At 42.3% G+C, this 27,313-nt stretch overlaps 2 protein-coding genes and 2 pseudogenes across 2 annotated transcripts; 3 read left to right on the top strand and 1 right to left on the bottom strand.

Annotated features, from left to right (window-relative positions):
- Window positions 1-1,185: 1,185 nt before the first annotated feature.
- On the bottom strand, window positions 1,186-8,264 carry LOC136451485 (probable WRKY transcription factor 12). The gene is made up of 3 exons (XM_066452191.1): window positions 7,774-8,264; window positions 7,369-7,668; window positions 1,186-2,033 (listed from the first exon to the last, which is right to left on the bottom strand). Exons 1-3 carry the CDS (start codon window positions 8,151-8,153, stop codon window positions 1,862-1,864), a joined length of 852 nt encoding a protein of 283 aa, XP_066308288.1. The 5' UTR covers window positions 8,154-8,264; the 3' UTR covers window positions 1,186-1,861.
- A 6,416-nt stretch (window positions 8,265-14,680) lies between these two features.
- LOC136449488 (probable choline kinase 1) lies at window positions 14,681-19,512 on the top strand (annotated as a pseudogene).
- Window positions 19,513-20,480: 968 nt separating this feature from the next.
- Window positions 20,481-23,448, top strand: LOC136449489 (uncharacterized). Its single transcript, XM_066449536.1, has 3 exons — window positions 20,481-21,037; window positions 22,703-22,769; window positions 22,862-23,448. Exons 1-3 carry the CDS (start codon window positions 20,696-20,698, stop codon window positions 22,879-22,881), a joined length of 429 nt encoding a protein of 142 aa, XP_066305633.1. The 5' UTR covers window positions 20,481-20,695; the 3' UTR covers window positions 22,882-23,448.
- Window positions 23,333-25,910, top strand: LOC136454224 (cytosolic sulfotransferase 5-like; annotated as a pseudogene).
- The last annotated feature ends 1,403 nt before the right edge of the window (window positions 25,911-27,313 follow it).

Below are 27,313 nucleotides of genomic sequence, written 5' to 3'. Positions count from 1 at the left end.
TTTAGCCACCTGCATATTCTAGTATAGAGGTCACATGTTCTAGTAGAGGTGAGAGAAGTCAGAAGTTTTTATTTTTGTGTGCGCGGCTTGTGCAAATCTGTATTATCTAATATGACTAAATATGGTATATTAGCTAACTAGTATTGTATTGGGCTTTCTTTGAATACTATAAAAGCCTATGTGCACAACTAAAACATGAGTAAACTGGACTGCATAAAGATGAATACAGGCTAACTGCAAACAACCAAACATACAAACCCATATAGGCTAGCTTTTCCTAGATTCATGAAAATTCAGTTGTGGATGCTAGTTAGATAAATTGAATAAAAACCCCATAGATTATCATCATCATGACTGCTAAATTATCTAGAAGGCACAAACTAATAATTATTCAGTAAAGCTATACATCACTCGGGTGATTTGATCCGATCCATCATAGGATTTCTGGTTCGTTGGATTTGCTTTTGGCTTCCATCCTCACCGTAAGCTACGAGTTCAGGTGGGGCTGCACGCTCACCGTAGGAAGCTAAAAAGATTGGACGGCCGCTGCCGTTGCCTCTCCACCAGACGCACGGCTCGAATCCAAGGCAAGGATCATCTTTGCGGTCATCTTGCTGCTGCAACTGTTATTCAGACAACACGTGCACCTTGGACAAATATGTGACGCGCTCAGTACAGTAGCTCTTCTTCGATTTGATTACGTCTGATCTGCTTTGGACATGCTTTTGGCTGAGTAGTTGCAGATTACGTCTCATTGGATCATAGTTTATTATTTCTGTTTGGGTGTAAGTTTTGTGTTTAATTGTTGTGAATTAATTGTTCATAAATGAGAATTGTCAGAATTACTCTGATATTGTTTTTTTTGGCTTTTTTAATTTTCTATTTGTTTTATTTGGTTCCTCTTTGGAATCTTTTAATTTGGCTACCATACAAATAATTTGGATGTTTTTTTTTTTTTGTTTAATATTTTTGCATTATTTTGATAAGTTTTATGTTCATTTGATCTGGATCCTGTGGTTATGAGAGTCGAGTGTTTCATGGATCAGAAACACTTGATTTTGTTTCTGTTGTCAGTCGGGTGTTTAGGTGTTGAGTAGATAGATTCTAATTATTTGCCAAATTCAAAAGAATTGTATATGCATATCAGATCGAAGGTAAAAAAAAAAAGAATCATACATCATGGCATTATACATTCATACACATTATTATATATGGTCAAGGAGGTTCATCCTCTACACAGAAGATTCCACAAGTTCTCACAGCAGACATACCCATATCTACTAATGACACCTTAAGCTTGCTAGTGGAGATGAAAGAACAACCTAGCATCATATCATCAACAAACTTATTAACCTTGCAAATTTAAAGTAGTAAGTATTACTAGGAAGTGCAATAAACATTGCTAATTCTAGAACACGTTTCAGCTAGCTATATATATCAGCCTGTTCGTTTCGGCTGAATTGGCTTATAAGTCATGACTGAAAGTACTGCTGGCTGGTTTGGTGTGAGAGAAAAATATTATTCAAGCCGTGGATTATAAGCCAGATACGAGCGAATAAGCCGAAACAAACAGGCTGTATATATATTATTTAGTCCATAACCTGGATGCACACTACTTAATTAGCTAATTAACTACAACAGTATGTAGGAGCATGCAATTCACATCCTACGTACCTACGTACCAGCAAAGGACACCATTCACACATATAAAGATCGATCAATATTGCAATGCCTAGACACACACGATGAGTTCTTCGATGCATGGATGGATATAGTTCAGGATTCAGCTGCTGCTGGTGGCTGGCGAAACTTGAGGACCTGCGACGACGATGACGTTGAGATGGCCTGTCGGATCTGCAGGCTACCAGATGAAGCTCATCTCGGCGTTGGCGCGCGCGTCGTCGTCGTCGTCGCGGGACGGGGAGTGGACGTGGCGGCCCTCGTAGGTGGTGATGACCATGCGAGGGTCCTCAGCTAGCCGCTCCACCCGTTTCTTTACCCGGCAGTTGTCCTGGGTGCACCGGTAGTAGCTCCTGCATGCATCATATAAAAAATTCAGGTACTCTACTAATAGTAAAATGGATGCAAATCAATTATACATGCATTTATATAGACGATAGATCAACTGATGGTACGGTGTGCTTGATTAATCGCTTAATTTGCTGGTAACGACGAGAGGGTTGCTGTTTTTGTTTTGTTCCCTACTATTGATTAGGCGAAGTTTTTTTTTAGTAAAGACGTGTATAGCTATGAAATGTATGGTCAAAGGCAGAAAAATCATGGCACAATGATATTGAGGCAGTGTAAGACCCGGCCCGTTTGGTTCGACTTCCATGGGCTCCGGCTCTTTATTAAGCACTGCAACATAAAACGGCTCTGGCATTGTAGGTCTAAAATGAACTACAGGGAAAAGGAGAGTACAGAGCTAGCTTCTTGGGGGCTTCTCCGGCTCCTGTACAGTTAAGGAGACGGAGCCCCAAGAGCCACACCAAGCTGGCCTTAAATCAAACGGTTGCCACATAAACTGTGACAAAATGTGCTAGTAACCAACCAAACAGACTTGAGCCCAGGTCAATTTATCTCTTACCATCACCATGATTAATTTTCGTTATCTGAAATTCCTGACATGTAGCTGTGTTGTGATGTTATTATAAAATCAATCTTAAAAGCGTGCACAGTAGCTAGTCTAATTGACCTAACCTAGCTAACCATGGTTGAAAGAATATATGGAAGGAGCTCTCATGGATATTTGCTTTGAGCACAGCTAACTTTGGTATACACATGGACACATGCTTGCATGGGACACGGCACAACACGACACAACAGTAGACAAGCTAGTAGTGTAGACTGTAGGCTGCTCGTGTTAGTTTGTTCACTACAACTCTACAACTAGCTAGCTAGTTTTACCTTTATAGTTTTTTCACGACAACTCTACAATCAGCTACTTCCTCCGCGCTAAAAAAAAATAAAGTTATTTTGGACAGCGACGTCTTCAAAGTATTATTTTGACTCCTTATTTTTATAAAAATATTTATTAAAAAGTGATATATGTATATTTTTATGAAAGTATTTTTCAAGACAAATCTATTTATATGGCTTTTACATTTCCAAACTCAACGACTTAAAAGTTATTCATGATTTATATTCTCAATGTTTGATCCAATCCTATCCAAAACGACTTTATTTTTTTTTATAGCACGGAGGGAGTATAGCTTAGCGTAGTACTGCTCTATTTTAGTTTGCACTCACCACTTAACGACTTACGTCCTGTTTGTTTGGGCTTGTTTGATTTATAAGCCATACTTTCTCAGTTAATGAACAGTATTTTTCTCCCACACCAAATCAGCCGACAGTACTTTCAGTCATGGCTTATCAGCCAAACAAGCCCAAACGAAAAGACACTATAATTTGAAATAAAGGGAGTAGTATATATAATTATCATCATATAACTAATAATTGTCAATACAGTAATAATGAGGTACTTGCTACTCCCTTCATCCCTAAATATTTGTCGTTTTTGTTTTACGAGAAATAACTTTGACTAAATATATATTAAAAAATATTAATATTTATAATACATAATTAGTATCATTAGATAGATATTTGAATTTAATTTTTAATAAACTTATTTAGAGATAAAAATGTTGTACGTATTTTTTATAAGTCAAAGTTATCGATACTCAAATCGTGACGACTAACATTTAGAGACGTACGGAGTACTCTTGCTAGTAGCTGGTACTTAAAAGTACACCGATTGGAAATCTCAATCATGGCCTGACACATCAATGAGGAAAATGTAGAGATATTCTGGGGCTACATACCCAGGTAGCATCATTTCACTCAGCCTAAGGGCCATAGTAGTAGATTGATAAAGATGCGGTAATAATTACAAGAACAAAAAAAACTCGGGCCCAATTTGCAAAGTTCAAACTCACCTTTTCATCATCATCTTGCCCTTTACCAAACAGTAAAGATTCTCTCCTACCAAGGCCGGGCAGCCACTTCAAACTTCAAAGCAGATATATATCCCATCCCACAGTGGAGAAACTAATTAATTAATATATATGGTAACATTTTCCTTTTTTTGTAAAAAAAACTACAGGTTATATATTATTTCACAATTTTACGGTGTGTCTTAATCCATTATTTATGTTTATGTATGCTCTTTTTTGATTAGCTGCTTTGCTCTCGGTAAGTATTTTTTTTTTAAAAAAACAATAATAAAAAAAGAGGAAAAGATGGATGATTGCCAAGATTAGCCAACTGATTGGAAGAAAAGGGCATGGGTATGGTGTGATTCAGACACCAGAGGTAGGGGAGGAGAGGGTTATATTTCTTAGTGGCATCATTGCAGATGGCTAATCAGATTGGACTGGATGCTCTGGGCTCATGTCTGCTGCATCGTGTGGGTGCTGGGTGGGTCAATGCTTGGCGTTGCCTGCCATGATAGCCATTCAGGGATCGATCGGGTTCACACGCATACACGCGACACACGCTTCTAGGTACGTGTACGTGGTGGTTTCATCATTTGGATCCGCTGGGTCGTTCTGGTCACGGAGAAGATATAGATCATGTCAAACGTATTGTCATGTCATCTCTGCTTCTTGTGACTAAACTTCCTACCATTACTTGTGACTATAACTACGTGTCTACTCCTAAGTCCTAAGCAACATGTGGTTTGTTTTTAGAGTAACTGCAATAAATATTTTTTATTTATTAAATCTATGGACATTAATAATATACTTGCACTCTCAATAAAATATACAACATGTTTGTTTGTTGGTTTCAGCCAGGACTTATCAGTCAGCCATTAATATTTTCCTCTTATAATAAAACAATATCAGCCAGTTTATCAGCTCACGAACCGATCAACGTAATTTCCATACTCTGCTGTTGCCTACAGTAGTAGGCATGGACGAGTGGACGTTAGTGGGTTGGATGGTGCAATGAGTATTCAACCTACTACTACTTGTTAGGATGCACGTCATTCTCTCTACATGCACGGGGGTCGCGAGAGCCAATATACAGGACCCACACATGAAATGCACTGGTTGATCCTTAAGCTTACTATTAGCATATATATTATCTGATATATGTTATACCTTCCTTAAAATAAATAAATAAATATCAGACACACGAATATCATATTTATGCCATTAATGAAAAAACTGGCCTAAAAGTTAAATGACATTCCAGATTATTACTTTTTACTTGGAGAAAAAATAACTTGTCCTAATGAGAGAAACTACATGGTATATATTAGGGGATTGAATTTAGTTAATTAGATATGGGACAGACAGGAAGGGGACCAGACACACAACAAAGTCATCTTAGGACCAGCTTTGCAAGCACTTTTTCCTTTTCAGATCCAATGACTAGCACTTTAGGAAAAAGCAACTGTTTGGGGGAGTGGAAAGGCTTGTGAAAATGCTCTCTCGTTTGCTTCTTGCAGAAGTGCACTGAACTATTTACAAAATGAGCTTTCTGTGGATATTCAGGTTTTAACATTTTGCTTTCTCTCTCTCTCTCTCTCTCTCTCTCTGGCGGTGTACAACCCTGGACTGACATTATGCTAAGAAATTGCACTGGATAATTCAAAGCATAGCAACATCATAAATAGATTCGAGCAATAGTTAGAAAAATGTGTTATGATTGATTATTATTAATAACTAGCTAGATAGCAGATGAACTAATAATGTTACATTGCAATGTATTTTGCACGTTGATGTTCGATTGGTTCTTAATTAATGTAGGAAATATATGTAAATATTGATATTGTTCTTTTAGTGAAATGGTCACTGAGAACAAATGATTGATCGGCGCTAAATTACTATCGTATACAAAATTACATAATATCACTACAATGATATCCAAATATATTGACAAAATAAAATTACTGCAAATCACACAGAAATAAATTCATGAATCTTGTGGGTTTTCAACAAAATAAGTTCATGATATTCCTTCTAATTCCGTCACTGAATAAATATATTATGCAGTTGTTTCAAAATATAACATGGTTCCAATCACAATTCGGGTCACACTTGCTGTCCATAGAAACAACTACTTAAATAAATAAAAGCATATATATCGATCATGATAAATAATAAGAATACATTTATTTTAATTAATCTTGTTTTTTTTAACTAGGATCAAAAGATATGGTGCCATATGTTTTGCTGCATATGATCAAAGTAGTTTGACTAGCTATTTCCGAGTGTTTGCTAGTTTAGAGCACATGAGAATCAACAATTTTTTAGTGCTAGTAAACATATATTTGAGAATGATTATATCTAGTATATATCATTTGCTCGTAAAAGTTTTGTCGCACCATCCCGTAAATAAACTGTAAATTCATTGTTTGAATCTCTTCTTATTGAGATAAAGAAAAAATCATCAAAGTCGAAAAGAGACATAAAGGAGCTATATGGTGTTTTGCATTATGACCTATGACTATAAGAAACCTTTATATCACATTACACTTCAGAAAAAGACACAAGAATTAAAGTAATATTCACATTTGAGTTGTTAACACTAGCAAGCCAGTCCCTAGTAAACATAAACAGAAGGAACGATAGATATTCATATTTCCATTTCTAAAAAAAAAAGATATAGATTATATTTTGATGTGTATTAGTTGGTTCTATTTTAATGTAACTCCAATCTAACACTGCAAGTAGCTAGTGCACAGAATTTCTCTTCTCCCCACTTTACCTGTTTTATATTTAAGATTTTGTGGCGCTCATATTGTCGAGGCATATTAAATCCAGTAATTGTTGCTTATATTAATGTGGATTCAGTTTAGAAGGAAACTTCAGTTCTATATAAAACCGAATTAATCTTAAACTATTATATATGTCTTTATGTCCAAAGAATCTGTGAAGTTTAATTTATAGATGGTGTAATTAACAAAACAATTCTTCAGGGAGATTAGCTTTTTTAGGAAACGGGGAGGGGGTAGCTTGCCTAGGAGTCGTAGGAGCAAATTAATGAACTAATTAAATCCATACATATATCTAGAACGGGATCACACATATATATTGCTTAAGTTTGAGTTGATCGCACACGACTCAGAAATGCAAAAGCATCCCAAAATCTTAAATCGATGACGACTTTTCAAATGAATTGAAAAAGGATTATCTCATGGAATCAACGTGCTTGATAGATTTGTAACTAAAGAGCAGTGCAATTATGCATGTAATCGTTAATTAGCCATGGCATGGAACGGACGTGAATGATCGGGAGCGAGCAAGTGTAATAATGTGCTAGAGACTGCGCCATGCATCTAGCTAGCTAGTGCGTCCTCGACGTCCGTGCACAACCCAACATATGCGTATGATGATGATGAGAGCGAGAGGAGCTATATACCTTGGGTGCTGCGTGTTCTTGACGACCTTCTGGCCGTACTTGCGCCACTTATAGCCGTCGTCGAGCACGTCGACGTCGCTCATCGTCTTGAAGCAGAAACGCGGCTCGCGCACCTTCCGCCGCGCCTTCCCTCCTCCTCCACCGCCGCCCGCCTTCTTCATCCTCACGGCGCCCACCCCCAGCGCCGCCGACCCCTCGCTGATCACCGCAGCTCCCTTCCCCCTCGGCGGCCTGCCGCCTTGGCCTGCTTGGCGATCATGCGGCGCCGGCCCTCCTTCTTCGCAGGTCGTCGTCGTCGACCTAATAATGGCATGGAGGATCACGCACACGTATGTAGGAGAAGGCGGCGCCGGTGATCGGAGGGAGGGAATTAAAGAGATCTGATGAGCGAGCGAGCGAGCTTACCATGGGTGAGGAGGAGGAGGAGGAGGCGACGCCCTCATGGGAGGGGAAAGGGAAGCGTGCGGCGCTGCTGCTGCATGGCCATGGAGGTGGTGGTGGAGGGTGGTGGACGAAGCCGCGTGCGAGGAAGAGGCCGAGGAGGTGGTGGTGGTGGTGGTTGGGTGATGGTGGTCCAGGAGAAGGGAGGAGCCGTAACCTAGCACGCCATGGTGGGCGAGGGCGAGGGCGCTCGTCGGCGGAGGGGACGGTTGGAACCCGAAGGTTATGGTGGGGGTGGAGGACGAGGAGGCCGCCATGCCGGCGCCGCCGGTGGTGGACGACGAGGTCATGTGCTGGCCACCGTGGCCCAGCGCCATCACCGCCCTCCCTGGCGACGGGAACATGGTCCTCTCTCTCTCTCTCTCTTTCTTTCTTTCTTTCTATTCTCTCAGTCTCTCTCTCTGCCTTTTGCTTTGCTTTGCTTTCCCCAGTAGTAGTAGCTAGGATCGATCGGAGCAAAGTGAGGTGTGTCCGTGTGTGATATAAACTGCTTGTTGTTGTTGGGAGCTATTAGGGACAAAAAATCAAATAATTCTGTGAAAGCGGTGGTAGAGCAGCTGTGGAGAGCAAGGAGCGGGTGACATGGCCGGACCTATGCACAGTGCCGCCATCTCATCATATATCACTGGCTAGCTAGCTCTAGGGTAAGACTGGAATCCAGATTCCAGAGCACAGCAGTGTCATCACGGTCACGTCCGACTAATATTCATGATGATGCCATTCTTGTCTGTTTATTCTTACTTCTTTGCACAATAAAAATTGGTAATGGTAACGGCAGCATATATACACTTGCTTGCCATGTCGTCGTCGTTGCTTTGCACATTTGAAGTTCTTGTTTGAAAATTGAAGTTCGTCCTCTATGGTTTTGAAATTTGAATTCTTTCCAAAGATACTATATTTTTGAGTCTTTGGTTAAGCTGATTTGCCATAAAATATACTAGCTTCCAAAAAATCCACGAGAAATCATCTAAATTCATGGTTTGGAAACTGGAAAGTCACATTTTGCCATGTAGATGCCAAATTGTAAAATTAGATAACAAAACACACGCCCTAAATTAGATGACAAAATAGTACTTTCTAAGCCATGAATTTAGATGATTTATTCCTAGATTTTTTAAAGCCATTGGGGACGGACATCTTAAAGAACTAGATCCAAATAAAATGGATCGTGCTTAAGTTTAGCATCTACTTGAAAAATCATATGATTTTTGAAAGTCTCTAGATCTTTTGTTTTGGATTGACAAGAGAAGATCTAGAGAAGCAATGCGAACAAAGGGAAACAATGAATTCTAAATATTGTTCATCAGATGAACACCTTTGAGAAATAGTTTACCCATGAGACCATTGTACGAACAAATCATGTTTTGTGTTTGTGAAATAAAAGACCGTTTTCAAAAGTCCTTCTACCAGGATACAAAAATATATTATTTTCACTCACATTTACTACTACCTTCATTTAAAGTATAAGATGTTTTGGCTTTCTATATATAGTTTTTGTAGGCATCTTACAATTTAGAACGAAGGGAGTTAAAATCTCACTTAAAGAATCAAAAGTAGTACAACCCTAATATTTTCTCAACCGCTCGATTTCTAACATGACGAATCTAGTTATGTGCCAGTAGGCATATGGAATGCTAAGCTAATAGCCGGTTACTAGTCAACTTAGAATTTGTAAACAACTAATTGTTAGCTGCTAGCTGAAGAAAACCATATAATATGGTCAAGCTCCGCCGCTCGTTTATTGTCGACAGTTTATTGTCGTTTATTGAATCTAAGTTTTTTTTAGATAATAGAATAAACATCCGGCTTCATCCTCGCTCAAAGGTGAGGAATCAAACTGAATTATTACAAGAAGTGAATTTAAGTTAAATTAGTACTGTTTAGGCCCCCCGTTCGCTCCGCTGAAAAAACAAGCCGAAACACTGTTCCGGCTGATTTGTTGTAAGAGAAAAATACGGTTCCGGTTGAAAGGCCATGTTCGCTTGTCTTATCATCCGTACTTTTTAGCTTATTTTTTTAGTCGAAATAGTGTTTTTCTCTCACAGTAAATCGGCCGGAATAGTATTTAATGTCGTTTGATCCACAATTTTATGAACTAGCCCGCTCTTTCTATGGTCAAGCTCTCCGCCACTGGATCTAGGGGGTGTTCAGTTCCGGGGACTAATTTTTAGTCCCTGTTACATCGGACGTTTGGATGTTAATTAGGAGGACTAAACATGAGCTAATTATAAAACTAATTACACAGATGGAGACTAATTTGCGAGACGAATCTATTAAGCCTAATTGGGCCATGATTTGACAATGTGGTGCTACAGTAAATATGCGCTAATGATGGATTAATTAGGCTTAATAGATTCGTCTCGTAAATTAGTCTCCATCTATGTAATTAGTTTTATAATTAACTCATGTTTAGTCCTCCTAATTATCTGATGTGACAGGGACTAAAAATTAGTCCATGTAACCAAACAAAACGTTTGCCTTAGATTAGACACTTGACTGAACAATTCGATCAGTAGGAGCATTTCAGTACGACTTCCTCCATGATTGGTTTGGACGACGTATATGAGCTGAAAGCTAGAAACACAGTGCCCCAGGTAGATCGACAGGTCAAATCTGTTTCCGCGTAGGTGGGCCATATATAGTGGATGTCGATGGCAACCTTTGAAACCAAAGGCCAGCACCAGCAGCGGTCGATGGCATTGCGTACAATTGCATGTCGTCTCTGTTTAGATTGAATAAAATTTCAATCCGATAAATAGTAGCATTTTCGTCTTATTTGGTAAATATTGTCCAATCGTGGACCAACTAAGTTTAAAAGATTCATCTCGTGATTTCCAACTAAACTGTGCAATTAGTTATTTTTTTTACCTACATTTAATGCTCCATACAAGTGGCTAAAAATTGATGTGATGGAGAGAGAGTAAAAAAACTTAGAATTTTAGGGTAATCTAAACAAGGTCTAGTGTTCTCTCCGCGATATGATCCCGATCCGATCGAATTATTCTTCTCTCCATCGTCTCCTCCCCTGCAGAAAGCTCACTAGCGGCTACCCCATGCATGCTCCGTCGTAGCAGCAGTAGTTTTTGTCAGAATTGATTGCAGAGGCTGACCCGCTGTGCAAAGGGCCTCCCTTTTGTAAACCCAAAAATTATTCTGAGTCTTTTGGACACATCTGAATCTGATCGACATTCTTTTGAACCATGGCAGAATCATATAATGACCTTTTTTTTCTCGTTTTTGGGGAGAAAATGATGGTTTTCCTTTGTTAGTACGACGATGCAGAGAGAGAGAGGTGACTAGAATCTGGAATAATTAATATACTTCCTTCGTCCTGCAATTCTAGCACTTATGTATTGCCCCCAAGAAAATACAAGTATATCTTATAAGTACCTCTCCATCATAAATAAGTGCTCATCTCCCATTTCGAGTAGTCAAATAGTCTCAAGTTCAACCAAATATATGCAATCACCAATGTTTACAATACCAAATAAGTATCATTAGATTAATTATGCCATATATTTTTTATAGTAAATCTATTTAGAGATATAAATCTAGTCAAAATTAAAAGTACTTGACTTCCCAAAATGCAAGATAAGTACTTGTTTTAGGACAGAGGGAATGTGTGATGTGCTATCTTAAAAAGGAGTGCTATATAGATATTCTATGGAATAAAGTTTAGAGTTTATAGGTGCAATCATTTGCTTTTGTCTAATATAAACACAGGTGGAGAATAAAAAGTGTAGAGATATGTGTCGTTTTTGTTGTTGGCTAACTTCTTCTCGATCGGAATGTGAAAATTGTATTTTTTTCCCTAGACCGAGGGAATAGATAGATATCAGCAGAGAGACGAATTAAGATTGGGACCAAACCGAATCAGCAGGTCCGATCAACATATTAATAATGTACAAATAAATTAGGTGGTTAGTTTAAGATGTACTCCCTCTGTCCCTAAACAAGTGTTGTTATGGTATTTGTTTGCATATTTGCATTGGAAACCCTATCATTTTTTCTTATTCTTCCCCACCTCCAGATCGGCCGATTTGATACACGTGTACCTTTCCATGTGATTGGATCGATTTTCCTAAGTGTGAAAAGACTAGAGTTAAGATAAGGAGGATGGAGAGTTTTTTTTCCAATCTTACAAAAAAAATCAAAGACTATGAGTGGATTTTAAAAATTCTTGGAGATGCTCTAAGAGCCAAATTATACAATAGTTTGTCTATAAAGTTTTTTTTTATTATATGATATTACTTTTTACCCACGTCTCACATTTTCCTATTCCTTCTCGCATCAGTTGCTATCTGGACCCACCCATGCCCCATGCATAGACTTCCATGTCCATCTTGTTGCTCGCATGAGAGTCTCTCGTCTTCCTTGTTCCTTGTCTCCTCCATATCAACAAAAATGTTACTAGTTTGTCTAAGACCATTGTTGTACTTGCTCTGACATGATTCTGGGAAGATCCTTTTTTATCTACTAACCAAGTAACCATAGTATCATAGTATATACTCCTATAGTCCTATAGATTGAGTGTGTATACATATACATGTACCATATCCTCGCAGTTATATCTTAGTAGCTAGAGCGTGTAGATGAGTGCTCAATAATTGGCAAAGAATATACGGGGAGAATGAGATAAGAGACGAGAGAGGCCTGCGGCGCGCGCGCATGCATGCATGCCCGGATAGGAGAGGATAACCAGCAGGCAAGGCGTGCATGTGCATTGTCACCGGCGGCAGGCAGGCGTGCATGTGCGCCTCCTAGAAGAGCAAATGAATGGATCGATGGGCACATCGACCGGACCGATGGTGGCGCATGCAGTCTATGCTGGCACTCACTCATCTCCGATGATTCGTCTCACACGAGCGACGGATCGGACAGAGCAAGTGCCTGCCTGCCTGCTGCCTTTCTCGCAGTGCTCGCAAGATGGCGTCATGATGGCCGGCGGGCTCCTCCTCCTCGTCTTCCAGCACTGCTAGCTAGCTGCAGGCCATCATCAGCATCGAGCGTCCCTCCATATGCTCCATGCATAGACTATGTTACTATACAAAGAAACGGATGAACAGTACTACATGCGAGCATGCCCTGTCGACTGTCGCCATTCATCATTTCTCGAAGAGAGGCTCAGCGTATACAGGCTCCGTCTGGTGGTGGAGCTCCGGGTGCCGCCGGCTTCTCCCTGCTCACTGTAGCCAGAAGTTATTTTTGTCTCTTTTCTCAAAATGAGTTAGAACTTATAGAAATTAGTGAAATTATTATTTTTTATTACTTTTCTGGCTCTGGCTATCCGCTCACCAGCCACAAGCCGATGCCTTTGAAGCTGTGCCAAATAGGACCATAGCAATAGTGTTCGGCATTAAGAATTCAAGATGCATGCACATACTTGCGCATGCAGCACGAGCTGGTCCTCCTTTTACCACATTTCTAAAAGAAGGACCATGTATATATTGAACAAAGGTTGGGTGTATGTATGTGTAGGAACTTCGCGGTGATATGAGACGATGTGCATGGACCTGCGATGACCCTTTTTTTTGCGAGACCCAGTTACACACGCAGACCCTCCTAATAACCGTGTTTCATTAGTTTCAAGCAGATGACCAGACCCCATTCTCTCCAATAGGTAGGCCCTTGGGTCAAAATTTTACATATACCACTTTTATTTAGTTTTTTATGTTTCAACAAACCAATATAGAAGAGCTAAAATACCTATTCTTTTTTAATTTTCTGTGTTAGTTTCAAAAATAAACTAACCACTCCTCTCGAGTACTCGCTCCACTTACAATGAACTAAATACTGTTTATTGTCTAATAAAGTAATGGACTCGCTAAAATTCAGGTGCCTGAATTTTAGTTTTGTGACGGTTATTGCATATATTGTATACTAAAACTACAGTTTTTGTTCATTGCAATTTATGTAGGCATAATATGCAATTTTCGGTTTTAGGAATAAAAAAACCTGTTAGACAAAGCCACAAACCCGACAAAATCTGATCTGGATCGGCATTAAGACAATTAATAATTTAAAATTGTTTCTATAGCCAGACAAGGATAAAAATTTAACATGTTATGATGCAAAGACAAATAACAAATCATAAAAGTAATAATTTACTTGTATTAGTTGGTTGTAAAATAAAACCATCTTAAAATTCAGACACCTAGAATATAAAAAAAATGCTAAAATAAATAATTAAAAGTCCTTGATGTTTATATAATTTTGAGGGTTCAACGAATTCTTGTCCTAAATTATATGTTCATATCATCTGGAGCAAGTGTTCATTGAATTTTCTTCTCTATAGAAACTATACATTAGAATGGTTAACTCTAAATTGTACCCTCTCTCTCCTTAAGAAACTACCCATAAACACTATAAACACTATGTATTGGGATTTGGGAGTTGCCCTTATGATCTGAGCAAGTGTACATATTATTAATCATAGAGCACTGATGGATCTATGTGGTACTCAGTACTCACCATGCATCTACTTGCAGTGCTGCTGCCATTATGAGTTTGTTATGACCTTGATTATCTATATAGCTATAATATGCATGGAGCACGTGAGCTGATTATTATCGCCGGATCTCGCCAATCATGCCAACCATGCCATCTCGGCCATACCATAATGCATCCATGCTTTTTCCCTTCGTTTGTCTCTTATACTTAGGGAGGAGTACTTTCTGGGCTAAGCAAGTACGCAAGCACCACGTATGTGGGCCTTGGCCCTTGATTCGCTTCCACCCCAGCCCGTTAGGTAGGCCCAGATAGAATCGCTACTGAAAAGGCCAGATCTCCGCCAGCCCAGAGCAACAGCGCCGCCTCTCTCTGTCTCTCGAGTGAGTCGTAACCAGCGCGCCGTCGCGGCCGTCGTCCCCGTCTGTCGCGTCACGGGGAGACTGGGGGAGCGCTCGCCGGTACGAGCTCCGAGGTGAGCGCTCGCCGCCGACCTCTTCCTCCCTCGCCACTCGGTGCGCGGCGGGATCCCGGCCTGGCGGCCTCCGTCTGTTGCGTCACGGGGGAACGCGTCGTGTCAGGGTCAGGGATTGGTTGGTGATCCGCCTGATCCGAGGCCTGCGCCGTCGCGATTTTCTGTTTGAATTGGGCTCGTTTTTCACGAGCGTTCCTCCGCTGTTCGCTCTAGACCTACGTTTTCCTTTTATTACAGTGTCTACATTGGTGCGCCGTGCGCGCACGCGAGTTTAGGATGGTTCGTGTAGAGTTGGGGTAGTTCGTCACGGTGAGGCGGGCGGATTCAAAGGTTCGAGGATTGTCTCGTCTCCGTTTGTTTGGCTGTTTGATGTGTTTATAGTACCTTTGCGCCTTTTTAGGCGCGAACGTTTATCAAATTGGGTCTTAACAAGGAGTTCTTTGTTTAGTACCAGTAATTTGTTAGGGTCCAGGCCACCTGCCCACCCTCATATGCTGTCCACCTCAGATTGGAATTTCACTTCAGTTAGGTATGGGTTTAACACTGTTCTGATGTTCTTTACCGCTCCATATTCTAGCAATGTCTGTTACTCTGTTTGTTTAGTGTCCTCAACCTAATTACAATATGTACTACACGTTGTCATATTTTATATGCTTTATTGTTAGCCACCCCCATGTCATTTCTACTGAGACTCCATCTAATTCTTAGTTAGTGATTACTGAGATTTTCTTGCAAAATTAAGAAAAGGTCAAGTTTTTTTTTTTTTTTTTTTTGTCTTTGAATGAAGAGGTTCAGTTTTGTTCAAAAAAAAAGTTTGTCTGTCTTTCTGAGATTTTTAATACAAATCGTTTCGAAGCATTTAATTTGTTTGCTTGGTATATCTAATAGTGAGCTGCATGTTTTTTCTGTACAGCATCTCCATGTTCTGTTCAGCCATTGGTTAATTCATTATATTTTCTCGTTTTTTTTTCGAGCAATGTTGGTTGCTACTTGCTACTAGTCTTTGAAACATTTTCTTCTCTTTCTAGAGTGAAGTCTTTAGCATCGGGGTTCTTGTTCTGATACTTCTAGTCAGCAAGAGGATTAAGTTCTAATGAAATTTAGACATTTAATGCTCTTGAACACCGCAGAACAAACCTGGCGATGCCTTGGCGTCGGACAGCTCTGTTGAGAAGTTTGTTGGCAGAATGTCTAAAAGGTTAGTCCTGGCATCGAATTCTCATCTTCTTGCTGTCGTAGATGAGGTTTGGGGCCTGATTACTGAGTACTGATCACATATTTGTTCTTTATTATTTCTAGTCTGAGGTAGTGATTCAGTTTGAATCCGTGAAATATATGGATACTGCTTTTGTCCATGCCCATCATTGTCCATGTATATTTAAAAGTTGTGCGCTACTATGATCCAGAAATCAGAATGTCATTTTATCTTAGGACTTAGGTTAGGGAGAGACTCTAGTGTGGTTCAAGTGGGGGGAAGCTCTTATAAGGAGAATAATAGCAATTATTCAAACTTGTAAACTAATATTGGGACTCCCATTTTCTGAAGCTACCATTTGAGAAACAGTCAGCCAATTGAGCTTTTACATACAACATACTACAGTTGCTGTTGCTCACAGTCATGCAGCTCATGTGCATGGCACTACAGGCTTAGCTTCTGATAATCCATTTTTAAAGATCCCAGTCCATGCCTAACAGTTCGAGGCAGTGGTAAAACTGAGACTGGATCTTGCCTGCCACCAACCACTGAACCACACTTCACAGTTCACACATCACGAGGGGCCATAGCATCCTCGGCGAATCTCAACCGCAGTTGTATCCTCTTCTCGTCGGCAGTCGGGAGGCTATGGCGGAGCACTCTATGGCTCCGGTCACCCAGGTGCGCTGCCCAGCGCATCCTCCTCGCGTCCGGCTACCGCAACCGGCCGTCGCTGCTGGAGTCACCGCCACATCCTCCAGCTGCAGATGTAACGTCACTGAACTCGAACTCGTGGTCTCTCTCCTCTCTCTGCTCCTCTAGTGCTTTTAGCTGGGTCAATGGGATGGAGTAGCGTATGAGTGGATAAGAGTTTAGATACGATTGCCCTGTCCCTGGTTCGTGTTGGTAATGACAATGAGTGGTTTTAGATGATTTGATTATCCATTTTAGCAGGCATCCATCATAATCTGGACCGCAAAAAAAATGCGGGTAACAAATCTACTCATTTTTGTTCCTTGCTACCGATTATATTTTTCTTTTCGTTTCTAACCTTTTTTTTTTGCCCCCAAACAATATTCTATTGTGAGCTGAGCTAGTTTGATGCCTCGGTTCGATCTATCTATCAAGCTCAAGACTTGGCATACATACACTGTTCATTTAATGTTAGTCGACGCGTCCGTTAGCCGTTAAAAATTTCCCCCGGTTTAAAATTGTGTAAACAAGTTTCTTAGAGCATCTTAAGAAGTTTTGGAAAACAACTTTATATTTTACCTTTTTAGCAAAAAAGGTGAAAAATCCCCTCCGATAGGTTGGTAAAAGAAGTTCTTTAAAAATAAAAACTTGTCAAATATCCTTTCTAAATCATAAGTTTCAACAGTCGAGAAAAACTCTGTATCCGCTCCTCATCTAGTGTTTTTCTTGGGAGAGATCAGAATAAATTGGACACATGAGTAAAATAAGAAATAAAGGGTTTCAAGTGAAAAAAATAGTAAGAGACAAAGAAATTGCTAAAAAAAGTTTGATTGGTTAGAAATAGTTCGAGATTCCCAACACAATCATTTAGGAAGCTATATAGGAAACTACTAGAGAGGAAAATGAATTGAGGTTGCTACTTATGTTGTTAAATCGCTAAACTTAGTTTAGCCAGTTAATTATAAGGAACTCATGGAGTTGCTCTTTGATGTGAGGTGTTTCTTGTGATGGAATCTGTGTATACGGATTCAAGTTCTCAAGTTGATGCGAATGTTCGCATTTTGCTAGATTTTTTAGAGTTTAATAGCGTTGCTCTTTCAACGCTAGGTGACATTTTTCCTGATAAAGTAAGTTTTTATTAAAACCTCAAAAGCATTACATCAAGACGATACTGAGCCAATCTTTCGAAGGTGCTTGTAGAGCTCGTCATGTACACGCGCCGATGGCCGCCGTGGACCCGCCGCCGCGCGGGGAGGCCGCGCCCGTGCTGAAGCGGAGCGCCAGCATCGACTGGATCCCGGAGGACGCACGCCGCATCCTGCACCGCCTCGCCGGCGACCTCTGGGGCGGCGACGTGGACCCCAACGCGCTCACCGTGTCCCAGCTCAAGGGCGCTATGACCAACGAGGTCTTCCGGATCACCTGGCCCAGTTGCGAGGGCGACCCACGCAAGGTGCTCGTGCACATCTACGGCCGGGGCGTCGAGGTCTTCTTCGACCGCGCCGATGAGGTCCGCACCTTCGAGTGCATGTCGCGCCACGGCCAGGGCCCCCGCCTCCTCGTCCGCTTTGCCAACGGCCGCGTCGAGGAGTTCATCTACGCCAGGGTACGCTACGCCTCTACCACCTTAATGCGTCTGCTCGAATGGGGAATTGCCAATTGGCTATTGTCATGTTATGGCTCACTCTCGCGTTGCTCGCGTCCTCGCTTTGTCAGACGCTCTCCGCAGCGGATCTGCGCGACCCGGAGATATCCCCGCTGATTGCCAAGAAGCTGCGCGAGTTTCATGATCTCGACATGCCTTGACCTAGGGACGTATCATTGTGGCAGAGGCTCAGGTATGGTATGCTTTCTCATTGTTGCTTTTCTGATTTTGTTGAGAAATGTGCTTGAATTCTGATTCGTATCTGATTGCTTGGTGTTGTATGAATCAGGCGATGGCTTGAGGATGCTCGTGGCAGATGTTCTGAGGAAGAGTCTAACCAATTTCAGCTGAATAAACTAGGCGATGAGATTGCAGTGCTGGAGAAGACGCTCTCGGGGGTCGAACAGTCAGTAGGATTTTGCCATAATGATCTGCAGTATGGGAATATTATGATTTACGAAGAGACCAAACAAGTCACGTTGATTGTAAGTTTTATAAAAGATAAGCTATTCTCATTTTTTACTTTAAGCCTGTGCTAGCACCTGTTTGCATAATTCTGGGTAAAATATGCAGAATTCTGAATTTCCTGTATGTTATTATGAAATTTTTAGGAATGGGGACAGGTTAGTAAAACACACAAAAGAATTCTAGAAATGCAAACAATCTGCTGTAAACGCTGAACCTAAATGCTGTTTTGCTTTATTCATAATAAAGCAGGGGAGACCTTTTATTCAAAAAAAAAAAATGCAAACAATCTGGTTTGCTGAGCAATGCTAGCAATAAGGGCAACTTGATAGACCAGTGAGCCAGTGAGGAGTCCTTGTTCTACCACACATTATTAGACCATGTTATTCTTGTAACTGAATGCTATTTTGTTGATCTCTTGTATTCTGCAGGACCATGAATATGCGAGTTTTAACCCTATTGCATTTGACATTGCTAATCCTGTGAATTCTGTTTGTCAGTAGCGGCTAGTAGCTTCCAGCTTTTTTACTGCAGTTTGTTCAGCTCGTTGTGACTTGTGGCCATATTTTTGGCTTAGAGTACGCGATTTGTAATTATGTCTACCCAGTAGCCTTACACGGTTCTGAACAAAATTCCTGGCTGACAGTTCTGATCGTTTTGCGGTTCAACTGATTGCTATTCTGACAATTTTCATATGCGGTCATGTGATCACGGTATGGCATGGCGGCATGTGATTTGCATGTTGCTTATTGAGATGCACTCCAGCCAGCCATGGAGACCCCACCTGCAAGTTTCAACTGGGGATTTCACTATTCAAAACTGCTATTCAAATCGTTCTCCACTCCTGCTTAGTTATCAAGAAGTAACGATTTGAAAAGTCAAGCACGATTTCCCTTAGAACTCCTGGTTATGGCCAAGTTTGGACATGGTGTTGTGTTGGGCCCTTTTCACTTGCAAATATTGAGACGACTGAAGAGATAGAGAGGTACAGTGATCATCATTTTATAAACAGTTACCACAGTTCACTACCAGCCTACCACTGGCACTGTGGGTGTGCTTGTGCCTGGTACTCGAAATGCTTGAAAGCAATCGCTCGTTGTTAGGTGCCGTTTGGCACGGCTCCAGGCAGCTCCGGCTCCCGCCTGTTCATTCACTGTAGTAAGAGCCGGTTTTCTCTCTCCTTCCCTCTCCCTCTCACAGACAGTCACAGTCAGCGGCTTCACCGGCGAAGCTCGAAATTTTGGCTCCGCTGGCTCTGTGAACAGTACCCACCCCCGGCTACAGTGAGAGAATGCAGTAGGGGAGAGAAAACCGGCTCTTGCTACAGTGAATGAACAGTGAAATGCGGGCGGGAGCCGGTGCTGGCTGGAGCCGTGCCAAACGGCACCTTACTTAGAGCAGAGGATAGGGTAGTGCATGCAGAGAGGGAGGAGAACTGGGGCCGAGAGCCTATGTAAGTGCCGTTTGGGCTTTGGACGTTTAGGCCCGAGTCCAAAGTCAGTGAACCGGTTGGGTGGAGGGCAGTTGTGTTGTAAGAGTACATCTCTGCTACAAGGGACCAATCAAAATTATGTCTCCGCTTGCAAACCAGCGACACAGATCTACTCTTAGAAGGCTTCACCACGATCGTGTGGCCATGGAAAATTCCAGGCTTCAACGCAAGCTTCAACGCCTGCCTCGCTCGTGCGATCCCCGCACCGCGCCCTAGGCAAAACTTCCCCTCCTAATCTCGCGCGTCGCCCTCTCCTGATTTTCGGTTTCCAAAAAGAAATCTCTCCACTTCCTGATTTTCGGTTCCCAGAAGGGCGTCAGCTTCATGATCACCGAGTTCGACGCTATCAAGGAGCGCAAGGCCCTTGCGGGAGTTCCTGGACTAGGCCAACAGCGTCCACACCGCCGGCGGCTGCGCAGCCGTGGAGTACTGCGAGCGCGGCGTGTTCAACGCTAGCGAGATGGTGGCGCAGATATGGGGAGTGGAGGCGCTGGGGAAGGACCTCTTCGTCGTGGGCAAGGTGCCGGCGCTGCTCCGCCTCTGCTTGGCCTCTCCCAGGCCGCCGCTGCTCCCGATGCCCGCGCTGGTGGAGGCGAGGGATGGAGGCGCTGGTGGGACGGGTGGGGCGGAAGGCATTCCCGGGCTTCGGCACCTACGTGGGCGTCATGGAGTTGTACTGACACCTACGCGGGCACCGTGGAGTCGTGCGACGCCGATTCAGGCTACTTCCACGAAGGCTATCCGGCCGCTCGCCTCCATCCCATGCAGCTGCTGTTGCCAACGCCGACCCGGGGCATCTCGACCACGCCGCAGAAGGTAAGCGCTAGCTGCAACAGAAATGGTGTTGTTGGCGACTGGATTCTGTGCTGGATGATGGATGTTTTCTGTTGTTTTGATTGCGTTTTATGCTTTTTCATTTTTTCGGTATATGTTTGGATTTAGGTTCTAGAAGGGTCTGAAGAGGAAGCCGATGCCTCTCATCAAGAGGCTACGCATGGGGGTAATGCATTCCCTTCCTCTCTGCGATTTTATTCCATAGATTGCCTGGTTGTCATGCCCATTGCGTTATGCAAGTTTAATGCTGGGATGCTAGAATGTGCGATTTTTTTGTAGTCTAGATGTTCAGTGTGTCCTGCGGCTAAGGCCTAAGGATGATATGAACACGTGGAGTCGTCTGGCTTTTTAGATTCTGTGGGTGTAGTTTCAGAAGTGTTTTTCTCATAGAAATGATGCTTAGCAGAATTGAAATGGTTCTACTCCGTAATTTTTTCATTTCGATGCTCTGGCAAACCCTGGTTCAGACTTGCAGTAGAGATGGTTGACTTGAGTGCATCAATAATTTTGCAGTAGTAGGAAATGTAATATTTTGTTAAAGTGCAGTGCCATACTGACAGCAACTGCATGATCTGAAGGTTTTCTAAGGTTCCCAGGTTAGAACAACTTGGAAAATAACAGAGAAACCTTTACATGGAAGAACATTGACAATCTTTATTGTAAAGCATATAAAACATGCAAGTTCAAGGAACATCTTATAGGTTTTAAGACTTTAGGCAACAGAAACCTTTGGTAGTGCTCTATCTGCTAATGAACCATGGCCATTCGGTGTAATCCGTGAATGTCATATATTGTACTCCCTCCATTTTTAAATATATGACATTGAGGACAGGCTAGAACTAATTAGCTTGTTCTAAATGTCATATATTTAAATATGGATGGTGTATCTATTAACGGTCTGTATATCGTTCCTGAATCAATTAATAATCCTTGTTTTTATATTCAACAAAGTACAGTGAGTATGTTTCTTTACCAAATTACTATTGATGTTCATTTGTCTCTCGCAAGGTAGATAGACTCCTTTAATTTGCCTTTTTCTATTTCTTTTGTTCAGTCGCATTCAAATCAAGGCATGTGAGGTGTATAGTAAGCAGTTATGAGAGTTCTTTTATGCATAATACTATAGGTTTCTTTTTTCAAGAGTCTGCTCTTGCAAAGAATTTTCCTATATACGTTAGTGTTACTCCTACTATTGTTAATGAGCCAATCTGTGACCACAAGGTGAGGTCCCGAGCCTACTTTTTTTCTAGAGCCCAAGTAGTTCCAGAGTTCAGACAATGATCTCTTGCTACAGAAAATGTTACCTGGGTGTTTGTTGAGCCCTGAAAATGGCACGATCTCAATTGTCTGTTTCCAAATTTAATCACTACCGACACATTACAAAGCTACATTCTTTCTTAAATAGTGTAATCATTAGACGTCACAGGTTATATTGCATTTTTTCAGGATTTGCAGGCATGCTTTCTTATGTGCCCTTCTTTTTTTATTTATGAAAAAATAATCTAGGTGAAATGGGATACTTGATGGGATGGGCTAATTAGCGTTGAGCACAATTATAAGCTTGATGTTAGCTCTCTTTCCGTTGCATGTTTATGAATCTACATCTCAGGCTAGATTATATTTAAAGTCATTTGATTGTCTTCTCAGATAATATTTCATCTGGCTGGGACTTTAAGAAAGCCTGTGGGCTGTTGGCAAGCAATTGCCGCTTCTGGTATGTGTTCCCTATGTCAATGATAATGCAACTATTTTGGCTATCTTAGAGATTAAATCATGTTGTGTAACTTGAGTCCACTGGACATCCAGATAAAGCACCAGCTAATTAGCTCTAAGGGCACCTTATGAAGATAGTGGAGCTTGAAGACCTGAAGCCATCTTGCTGCCTAGGCATGTGCTCCTGTAGGAGATGTATTTCTCTGTGCATATCTTTCTAGCTGCTGGTTTGCTGTTGAAGGTGCAGTACTCGAGTAGTTTTCTTTTGGCTGTTGTTGGGTGCAATACTGGAGTGGTTTTGTCATGGTTGTCAGCTTGCTGTTGTTAGCAGCAATACTAAAGTAGTTAATTGTGTTTGGTAGTAAAATTATCCGGGCTTTCTGTTTATAACTACATTGCAGGATTGCAGAGCTGACCTATGTGACTGGGTGCAAGCAAGGCTTGCTGATGTTTGTTGCTGGAAATTGTTTAAATTGCTTTTTGCATGAATTATAAATATTTTCTCAATCTATGTTCATGAGATTTCTTTTTTTTTCTTTTGTTGACACGTGCAAGTACAACATGATGGCTCATGAGCTCAGCAGGAAGGCCGGTAGCTGCAAAGCTTAAGAATTGAGAAGTTTGGAGTGGAGAGAAAAAAAAGTTGTGCGTGAACATGCATGTTTTGCCAATATGTCATGTCAAAGACTGAGTATTGTTTCCAGTTTCGTGTCGAGTTTTGTTTTATAATGGTATTATTGTTGAATCCATGATAATAAAGTTGTCTTTGGCAAAGAGGTCAGTGTTCCCTTGTAATATTGGATCCAGATCTTTTGAAATTATAAGTATTATGTCGGTAAATCACTTTTTGTTGTTTGATTTGGATTACCAAATGTCACAGTAGCGTTAGCACGGGCATTATACTAGTACAAGCATAAGGCGTATGTTGCAATAAATAAAAAACAACTGATTTTCCCCCCATTTTTCTTTCTTTATAACAAACGATCAAGCTACACCTGGTTCGTCCGCCCAGCCCATCCCTGCCTCCAGTACTCCATCCGTCGTAAAATAAATAAATTCTTAGAATCACTCCTAAGTTAAACTTAATTTAACTAACTTTATATTCTCTATGTTCTAAATTATAAGACATTTTAACTTTTATAGATACATTGTGTTGACTATGTACCTACGCGTATATATCTAAGTCTATAGCAAAAGCTACGTATCTAGAAAAGCTAAATAGCAGTGGGTAGTATTTTTTTGTGTGATTGGGTAGTATTTTTATTTGAGAAATGCTAAACAACACTTGGTTGTTTTGGAGTATCAACACTTGATTTTCTAGGGCGTACGATCAACGCTCTGGTCAAAGTTCTCATCGTCTGATTAGCTTGGTTGGGTTTAGGGTTGAGTGACCTTTCTTCTCCAGCTTCAGTAGGCCTAGAAGGAAATTTTGAGGAGAAAGGCCGGACCAACGGTGGTGGCGGGTGTGGGAGTGGTGAGGCGTGGCAGCAGTCCTGTTAACCGGGGAGTGTAGGAAGGCAATTGGGTTGGACAAGAGCGAGGATATAATAGTGATTCGTTAGTGAAGTTGAATTAGCGTGGAGGTGGGGGTGGTCCAACGATAAGGAGCCGCCAGAGACAAAGTAGGCAGTGGGCAGGGCGTCGCATGAAGACACCATGAACGAGCAGATGGAGAAGAAAGAGGCTAGATTAGATGTAGAAGAAAAGAGATGGAGCATTGGACCTAGACCCAACGTTTTTTTGCCATAGTAATCAAGAGATCCAAACACTCTGATTATTACAATAAATTTACAGTAAATATGTCCATAGTCGATAGAAATCACAAGAGACATTGTACTAACCACCTTCTAGATGTTTTTTTTTTGAATTGGCCTTCTAGATGATGTTGCAAATCGTGCATAGAAGCGATCCCCTGCCCATTGCGTGGTGCAACAAATGTTTTTTTTCTAACTTTACAAATACTCTCTCTCTTCCTAAATAAATCAATTCCTAGAATTCGTGTCAGTCAAACTATCTTAAGTTTGACTAACTTCATAGAAAAGAGTAACAACACTTATAACATAAAAGTCCCGTTCGCTTCGTTGAAAAAACAAGCCGAAACACTGTTCCGTCTTATTTGTTGTGAGAGAAAAACATTGTTCCGGTTGAAAAAACAAGCTAAAAAAGACGGATTATAAGAGAAGCGAACATGGCTAAAATGAGCACATTATGAAAATATATTTTATGGTATATCTAATAATCTAATTTGATGTCATAAATCTTGACATTTTTTTTCTTCTAGAAATTCACGCTGGGCAGGAGAGCATGATAGAGGCGCTGCCGTCGCCGAGGCTCCTGTCCACGCACATGCACCACTCCATCCTTCCCAGCTCTATCAGCAAGAACCCTGACTGCAAGATCGTCTACATATGCAGGTATATATTATATATGTATATATAACCGAGCCTGACACTGCACTACAGTACGTACTCGATCATTTCAGTGAGCCATACATACGTAGATCATCTTGTATCATTATGTGTTATCATGCATTCGGGATGCAGGGAGCCAAAAGACATGCTCGTCTCTCTCTGGCACTTCTGTAGGAGAGGCAAGCCGGACGTCTCGTTCTCCGACTTGTTCGAGGCTTGTTCTCCGACTTGTTCGAGGCTGTCTGCCAAGGAACATCTGTGAGCGGGACTTTCTGGGACCATGTCCTCGGGTACTGGAACGCGAGCAAGGCGACCCCGGAGGCGGTGCTGTTCCTGAGGTACGAGGACATGCTGCGTGACCCCGCCGGCAACGTCAAGAAGCTGGCGCGGTTCGTCGGGCAGCCCTTCTCGCCCGCCGAGGAGGAGGCGGGGGTCGTCGCGCAGATCGTCACGCTCTGTAGCTTGGACAATCTGAATCTGGAGGTCAACAAGCCAAGCTCGGCCTCCCGGCTCTTGGCGAATGACTGGTTCTTCAGGAAAGGGGAGGCCGGGGATTGGGTGAACCACATGACGCCTGACATGGCTCGCCGTCTCGACGCCATTGTCGAGGAGAAGCTCAGCGGCTCAGGACTCTCGTTCGCGTGACGACGACTGATGCATTTCATTTGGTCCTATGAATTAAAATAAATTGCATATGCCGCAGGCAGACGCATATATGCATGTTTAATTCCTTTTTTCTCTCGCGCTCTCATCACTTTGCTGTCTTTTGACACAGAAATTGCAGCCACGCGAGCAACTCCACTGTATGTGTGTCAACCAATATTGTAAACCCTATCTTACGTACGTTATGGATCTTAATCTTAATGGAGCCCTGTCAAACATGTCATCGGATCCATCCACCTGAGCTTTTTCTATATATCGCACGGACACTGCAACTCTAGATCAATCACTTGCCCACTCCTTCTCGAGCGTTCAAGTCAACTACGTCGTTTACTCTCATCCACTTTGTGAAGTCGCCGCAGATAACCCTCCTTGTGGAATGTAAATCCTACCACGCTAATCACTACTATACAAAATTTTTTACGAGACGTTTCCAAATTAGCCTCCAAGTCGGTTGTATTGAAATTTCCCTCTATCTTAATACAAAGACTTGCAAACTTTTTGCGTGATCGAGAAAAAAAATAGCCTCCAAGGCGGTTGGGCCGGTTGCCTGCCTCAGTTATTCATGGTCGGGCAGCCGACCCAGCAACCACCTCGGTTAATCATTAACGGAGGCAGGCAACCTAACATGCCCGCCTCGATTAATATATATTAACTGAGGCGGTCATCCTAACGCAACCGCCTCGATAAATCATTAACCGAGACAGTTATTCTATAAGGCCCGCCTCCTAAAATCTGGCCCAGCCCGCTACCATTTCTAAGCCCAATACCAGTGTCGAGTATATAAACACAATGAAAACCCTAACATCGCTCCCAGTCCACTCTCCCTGTCTCCCAACCGCCGCTATCTTTCTCCCAAGCGCCGCAGACGCGTAAGGACGAGCGGCTCCCTCCCTCCGGTCCCTCTCTCTCCACCTCCCTCCCTCTCTCCACCGCCTCTCTCTGGTCCTCTCTCTCTAGGGCGGTTGTTGCGCGGCGGCGCGGGGCCACAGTGGTGCGCGGTGGCGCGAGGCGCAAGGTGGCATCGCGAGGCGCGTTGACGCGCGAGGTCCGAGGCACGATGATGGGGTTGTTGTGGTGCGGGTCCGAGGTAGGCCAGCTCTTGCTATCTCCCTCTCTTTTCCTCTCTACATCTCCCTCACTCTCTCCCTCGCCGGTTGTCGGGTATCGATATTAGGGATACCCAAAGCAAGGAAGTTAGCGCTCACGCTGGCTTCCACGGATGGCTCGAGACTTATTAAAAGGTCTCGTCCGACCCAAGGCCGTGGGCTTCATCTCGCCCGACCTCGAGGCCGTGGGCTCTGTCTCGCCCGACCCCTTGAGTGCGGGCTCCGTCTTGCCTGACCCCAAGGACAAGGGTTCCGTCTCGCCCAAGGCCACAGGCTCCGTCTCGCCCTACCCTAAGGACGCGGGTTTCGTCTCGCCCAAGGCCATGGGCTCCGTCTCGCCCGACCTTGAGGTCGTAGGCTCTGTC

Source organism: Miscanthus floridulus, chromosome 5, assembly GCF_019320115.1.
Source record: "Miscanthus floridulus cultivar M001 chromosome 5, ASM1932011v1, whole genome shotgun sequence".
Lineage (NCBI taxonomy): Eukaryota > Viridiplantae > Streptophyta > Magnoliopsida > Poales > Poaceae > Miscanthus > Miscanthus floridulus.
The sequence above is the reverse complement of the archived record's forward strand: the minus strand, read 5'-3'. Positions and strand labels throughout refer to the sequence as shown.

What these genes read in the sequence shown, in the direction of transcription:
- LOC136451485 (XM_066452191.1), bottom strand. Translation starts at nt 8,153, where the DNA reads ATGTTCCCGTCGCCAGGGAGGGCGGTGATGGCGCTGGGCCACGGTGGC. An exon ending in CCTCCTCCTCCTCACCCATG is followed by an intron (nt 7,669 to 7,773) that starts GTAAGCTCGCTC and finishes TGCCATTATTAG; the next exon opens with GTCGACGACGACGACCTGCG. An exon ending in AAGAACACGCAGCACCCAAG is followed by an intron (nt 2,034 to 7,368) that starts GTATATAGCTCC and finishes TGATGCATGCAG; the next exon opens with GAGCTACTACCGGTGCACCC.
- LOC136449489 (XM_066449536.1), top strand. Translation starts at nt 20,696, where the DNA reads ATGGGGAGTGGAGGCGCTGGGGAAGGACCTCTTCGTCGTGGGCAAGGT. An exon ending in TCTCGACCACGCCGCAGAAG is followed by an intron (nt 21,038 to 22,702) that starts GTAAGCGCTAGC and finishes TTGTCTTCTCAG; the next exon opens with ATAATATTTCATCTGGCTGG. An exon ending in GCAAGCAATTGCCGCTTCTG is followed by an intron (nt 22,770 to 22,861) that starts GTATGTGTTCCC and finishes CTGGACATCCAG; the next exon opens with ATAAAGCACCAGCTAATTAG.